The sequence below is a fragment of the Phalaenopsis equestris genome, unplaced genomic scaffold (assembly GCF_001263595.1).
Source record: "Phalaenopsis equestris unplaced genomic scaffold, ASM126359v1 Scaffold212035, whole genome shotgun sequence".
Taxonomy (NCBI): Eukaryota; Viridiplantae; Streptophyta; class Magnoliopsida; order Asparagales; family Orchidaceae; genus Phalaenopsis; species Phalaenopsis equestris.
Window position 1 is genome coordinate 26,776 of NW_018230994.1, and position 7,001 is coordinate 33,776.

The 7,001-nt window shown below is 33.2% G+C and overlaps 1 protein-coding gene across 1 annotated transcript in view; it reads right to left on the minus strand.

Annotated features, from left to right (window-relative positions):
• Positions 1-7,001, minus strand: part of LOC110036871 (transmembrane protein 147) — an 86,802-nt gene that overhangs the window by 20,343 nt on the left and 59,458 nt on the right. Inside the window, exons 5-6 of the mRNA XM_020741421.1 lie at positions 4,196-4,311; positions 1,606-1,730 (exon numbers count right to left, since the gene is read on the minus strand). Coding sequence (XP_020597080.1) covers positions 1,606-1,730; positions 4,196-4,311 — 241 coding nt within the window. The remainder of the gene's footprint in view (positions 1-1,605; positions 1,731-4,195; positions 4,312-7,001) is intronic.

Consider the following 7,001-nt stretch of genomic DNA (forward strand, 5'->3'; position numbering starts at 1 on the left):
AGACTAACACTGTAGTTGTATATGGAACAAGATGTTCAACTAGTTCATCTTGAAATTTTCAAATGGAAAAAGTCACAAAGTGGAAGTATGAATTAACCATAACTAATAAATACATATCCATCAATACTTCATATTCAAACGAAACGTCTGGTAGAGTAGCCTTGAAAAATTCCAATAATCTATTAAATTTAGGTACTTAAATGGAAACAGTGGTCAACATAGAATATATGTGATTGTAGGCTTCAGCTGCTAGTTATTACCATTCACTCTTATGTCTAACCACAATAATGAACTCTAGGAGATATGCAACCCATTTATATCATGTCTAGATTTTTTTTTTTATTCTTTTTTTTTTTTTTTTTTTTTGTAGATACTTCATAACTCATAATCAAACCATAACACAAATTTTTGTAAAGCAAAGTTTGTATTTAGTTTAGGTGTTTGAACTAAAGCATGAAATTCATCATCCTATGTCATGCATATTTTTTCTTTACAAGGTCTGTTTCTTGCTAAAGCAATCAATCGACTTATAACACCATCAATGGTAACACCAAAGACATCACATGATTTTATTCAAGAAGTCGAGTTATCAAAAAACTGAATGACAACAACCAATTCTTTAATAACATCCTAGAATTTATTAGCAAAAGCTGGCCAACGATACAAGGCATGCTCAATACATTCTTCAAAGGATCCATAAATGCTACCACAACCCTTAATGCATGAATTTTTTTCAGGCCCGAACATGTCCGGTACACACCTCAAATATAGAGCTATTAAATATCAAGCATGAAAAGATACGTATCCAAGTATCTTAACAAATTTTCCTAAAACTTGATAACCCAAAAGCTGTATAAAATCACATGCATCTTACCTCTCTGAAAATCAATAACATATTGAAATAAATTACAAACTCAGTGAAATAATCAGTACTAAAGGAAGATTTTATAAGTGGAAAGAAAACATGCATGCTCAGCTATGATTAGTATGAGTGACAACAGTAAAAACAAACATGCTTTGTTCACATGAAATATGTAAATAAGAGTATAGAAGCAGTAAATAATAATAAATTTTAGCAAACATGTATTTTATTCATCTCTTACACAATCATATGAATGTCTTTAATACTTGTAACTCAATATCTGTTGTCTTAGGAATGTTACTTATACTTGCATAGGCTTTGACTTAATTCATTTCTTTGGGTTGTCATCTAGCCTATTGGCTATGATAGCTGCTGATAAAGATTAGCCATCTCCTTATCAAAAACCCTCTAATACTAACAAATCTGTTCCAGTTTCAATATCAACAACAACAACAAAGCCTTAATCCCACTATGTGGGGTCGGCTACATGAATCCTTTTTCTCCATTGCGTCCTATTTAGTGTCATATTTTATATGTCAAGCTAAGAACTAGGGGAAAAGTTGTTTCTTGTAGATATCAGTTTTCCGAAAGGAAAGCATGCAAAATGGAGAGTTTAAACTATGAAAAAAAATAAACACAGTAAACACTATAGAAAGAATTTTTAAAATTCTGCTATCAATACTTAGAACTGAAATTTTCTGTAGTTCATACAGCAAATTTAAGAAAAGAGGTTAGATGAAAACCTGACAATGGATGGCATCGATGCAAGTAGGACAGCGCAGGCATAAATAATTGGGATTACAATTTTGGGTTTGTTCTTCCTAAGCCACATCAGTGATACCAATGCAGCAAGTGATAAATTCAGAACCTGAAAAGAAGAAAGAAGAAAAAATGATTTTCATCCATGAAAGGTACCTGCACTTGAATTACTTTTCATGAAAATGAATATTCCCTTTTTGTGAGAAATTAATCTTATTCATTTTGAACATCTTCCATCCACGTTACCATAGATCTACCATTTTTTAAACCTATACTTTGCAAGTCCTTTTGAATAACTTATATCTATGTTGATCTTCTCATTCCAAGTCCCCTGACCAATCAATGTGATAGCATGTTTGATGAAACATTAATCATGCCACTCAACAGGGACATTTTCCACCATTTCAATTACAAATCGCATATGCTCATTAAAGGTCACTCCAACCACCCCTCCAATTTAATCATTCATTTATCCTACTACTTTTGTCATACATCTACCTTAACAATCGAATCATACTCAAAAAGCTATCAACAACCACTTTACTATCCAATACTCAGATCCATATAACATCATTGGCCAAACTATAGAGCTTTAAAAAATCTATCTTAGTTTTCATGATATCCTCTTAATGGCACAGTATATGCTGAGCTATTCATCAATTTTAATCACTGAGCCTTAACGCTACAAGAAATATCCTAATTTATACCCACATTCTTCTATATAATAAATCCAATATATTTAAATATATCAAAATTAGGTATCACTTTATCGTGTTGAATAAAAGATCATACTAGTCAATATAACTTTTAAATTCGTCCATTTTAATTCCAATTTTTTTCAAGTGTTTTAATTAGTTCATCTGCTCAACAAATACTAACCAAATTTGTCATTTTGTTAGCTTTGTCATTTTCTTTAGACGGAAATCAGTGGCATACAACTTTTCATGTGGGCATTTTGAACTTCTACGATTAATCCCATTAATTTGAGCCAAAAATAAATTTCGCTATATTTATTTTTAGTTAGTGTCAAAAGCATCATGTTGATCCATATTATGCATATAATTCTTTTTTCTTCTAAAAAATCATTGCTTGTAACCATGATTAATTCTTGTGTCTGTTTGGTTTAGTTTAATTTGATTTTACGTTTATTTGTACTAGAAACACAATTTATAAACAATAAATTTAGGAATAACAATTTATATTTGAATAGATAGCTTGACATGACATGCATTCACATGATTCAATTTAATTCAATTTTTCGATTTAACTAAAACTCAAATGAAAATTAAGAGATAACAATTGATTTATGCAAATATACGAAATCAAAACCAAATTAGACAAAATTGAACGATTTTCAATTCAGGCAATTTTTCCTATTCCTAGCACAATATTAAATTTTCAATGGCACAAAACCATATTATTTATCTGAAATTAATATAATGTTTCAATATTTATGTTTACTCTTACATAGCTAAATTATATTTTTATAAAATCGATTCCTCCATTACTAGCACAATATTATACATCCCTATAATCTTAAATATTAATATCAAACTGTTTATTCTCTAATCATTTGGAATCAGTTTAGACTTTAAAATTTCATTGAAAAGACTAACTAAATTAAATCTCCTATATCTCATGATTCGCTAAATTTTAGATATCCCATCTAGACCTAATGCAATTTCTTCAGAAACACTTCACATTTTCAGATTAAGCTATGGCAGACCACATTATGTTATTCATTACACTCATCCAAAATAATGTCTTCCTTGAGAAAACCTTAATAATATCTCAAACGGGCATTTCCATATTTACATATTATATATATTTACTAATACCGCTTCTAATGCATCTAATTCAATCAAAAACCATAGGGAGCGTTTTTCCTGCCTTGACCATTTTATCTTATCCAATTTCTTTCTCCTAAGTGTCTATAATTGAATATATAAAAGTTGTAGATTTATAAAGTTACCATAGAATAGTACTTAGGCTTTGTTAATGCAACATATAAAACTGCCATGGAATACTGCTAAGGGTTTCTTTGGTAACAGCACCCAGCTTCTGCAGCTATGTTCTTTTCTACCAGGACAATTGCGGGGAATTAGAAGAGATGGTGCTGATCAAGATGGGTGAGCAGTATAGCTTCCGACCAAGGACTACACTTTCAGCACTTGGTGTGGCAGTTCCAAAAATGTCTTTTTACATTGAAAATAATCTTGCGAGCTTTAGAATGTACGAAAAGATTCTATTATAATTAACAAAAGTTATTTCTAGTAAAAAAAACTTTTAGTTAAAAAAATTGTGTGATTTCTGACTTGAAGTAGAGAGGGTAGCAATCAGCAAGTGTAAGCCATAATCCTAATAAAACATAACCTTAATTCCATACAAAATCAGAGTTCCCTGAAAATTTGCTAAAAAAAAAAACATTACTAGAACGTTTAAATAAAAAGCATTAGTACTGGCATGTTTTTTAATGCCAAAATGATATCTATAATTCTATATTTTTAATCGTTAATGCCTTAGCAATTGAGCAGTGTATATGGCGCAATTTCAATGTTAAAGAAAAATGCAGACCAGATTCGCATTTGCTTCAAGGCCTTGGAATATGTATTCCCACGTAAATTCCAAGCCTCTAGCACCAATCCAGAGAGGTGCCAGCCTGTATAGAACTGAATCAGCAAATGCCCATCCTGCAATGATCAAAGAGGTTGCTATCAGTAATGGTTTCCATGGTGATCCAACTCCTTTGAAGTAGAATCTCAACATTGTTTCTTATTAAGACTACATATTGAATGTGGTACCTAAAATCACAACATATCCTCAAAAGATAAAAGTGCAATTGATTCATACCCCAACTATAATTTTCATGGCTACATCAAGGTATAAGAGTAGCGTTTAATTTTTAATGAAAACCACATGATGGGTACAATTGCAGAAAAATGAAGTATCAAATACATAATTGAGGCATAAAATATTTAATTAATATTCTTCCATAATATTGAGTTCTTAAGATCAATGATGCACAAATCGTGAAGCAATTCATTAATAAAAATGATGTGCTAACCCAATTGCTCGAAATGGAAATGCAATTAACGTAGAATTAAACAAATCAATAACTTTGATGTTGACACTAAAACTGGCCTATATGTGGTAGGATATTGTTTGCATGGTATAACTTAAATGAAAATGTCAAGATCTGTAATTGTATTCAGATCGTAAAGATAACTTTCTGATAAAGTATATTTCTGGCCCAAAAATTTCATCTAAAGGAAATTCAAAAAACAATAAGGTGGGGCTGATTTTACATGATTCAATTGAACCAATGATCTAACAAACTCAAAATCGCATGAAAGACTTGAGACAAGATCCAGTACAAATAATCCCTAAAAGACAAACAAGCAAAGTTAGACCGGTTTGGGCTTTAGTTTATTTCAACATGCAACTAGATGTAAGACCCAAGATCTTCATGACCAGGGTGGAGTTGGTGGCCTTGTTTATGGCAGCAAATAAAGACAACCAAACTAACCGACCACATTTGCCCACCACAAGTAGCACATTGAGTGCATCCATTTCAGATAGAATGCACACATTACCATATAATACGTTCTCAAAAAGTAGAACTTGCTGAATTTGTTCCACATCTAATACACGATTGAGTGAGGAGTTGTTCATCTTCAAATGCTTTTCTCGGGAAATTATCAAACATGCAAAATTGTGAGAAAGTCACATGTTTCCTATAGGTAGCACATTGATTGCATCCATTTCCGATGGAATGCACTCATTACCATATTATACGTTCTCAAGTTGTAGAACTTGCTGAATTTGTTGCACATCTAATGCACCATTGAGTGAGGAGTTGCTCATCTTCAAATGCTTTTCTTGGGAAAATATTATACATGCAAAATTTGTGAGATAATCACATGTTTCCTATAGGTATAATCATGAAGCAATGAGTCTTTTGGAATTCTTGCTACCAATACAATCATTTAAACATTGATCTATCACCATTAATTCTCTCATAAGCTCATTGATTATTATATAAAACATCTAGAATATAATATGAGGTGTCAACGGGATTAGCATAGGCACTCCAAAAGGGGGGATAGATTGGGTGTTCATGAGCACTTCAATAATATCATTCAAAATCTTTCCTATTTAAAAACCCAGTCAATCAAGCATGCACGAGTAAATAAAAACGAACTGTTAGATTGCTTTTTCTATGCTTCCTCGGCAAAGGAATGGTTGATCAGTACTTGACAATACGACATTGAGAATAGTAGAAGCGAGCCGATCTCAATGGAGTTTGAGCAGTTTGTGCTGCTGAAGGACACCATCTTTGATGTGAGGAGTTTCCTAGATGACGTCTTAATGGGGAAAATGTTAGTAAGTACTTTCCTCTTTTACAAGATCAGCATGGACGAGTTTCATGCAACTCTGATGAATTCGTAACATTCATTTTTGATAGCTCATATATAAAGCAAACACAAGAAGGATAATGAAGCATTTCCCCCGATAGAGGGCGATCAAGTTGCCACGATAAGTGGGGTAAGTTTCAAACAAACTGTCAGTTTCTATTTCAAAATGTGATTTCCTAACTATTTTAGGTTTGTGGCAGAACAAATTACAAATGATTGAGCAGTAGAATGCTGAGATTCATCTCCTAGGCATGTCAAATTACTTGGTCTAAATATGTCCTTCCGAAGTACTAATTCAAATGAACCAACAAACAAATGATCATTGGAAAAAAACACATTTTCTTCTAGGTCTTGAAGGAAGGATGCTCGACCCAACTTTGACAAAAGGAGAGGTGGGACCCTCCACAATCGGAGAGATCTAGCAGTCAATTGGGGTAAAGGTTTGTCCAACCACGACTCTGGAGATTGCCATGTCGAGGTTGTTGCCGACTGAAGAGGCTACTCGGTCGTTGGACCTGTTGACCTCATTTTTGTGAGGTCTTTTCTTCTCCTCCTTAGAGCCTAGGTTCTAGCTCTAGAAATTCCTATGGACCATCTTAGAAAACTAGAATTGAGACTCACCCTTCTAGAAATTCCAGCCAATTCTTATTTTCCTTTGATGTCTAGCATCTTTGGCACAAGACCATCGTCTTATGAACGAGCGGTTATGGGCTATGTTGCGTAGATTCAAGGAAAATGTTCCAAATAGGACTTCAAGCCTTAGGAAAACATCGTCACGACCTTTTTCGTCACATACACACATCAAATACACAAAGTTCACGAAATTGCACGAAATCGGACTTCAATTAAGCCCAAAGGACGGGTGAAGATGCGAACTTTTCCGGATGACCTCCGACGACAAAATGGACTGCACCAACGCGTCCGGGATACCCATTTTGGTAGGAAAGGACACCCATATTGCCATA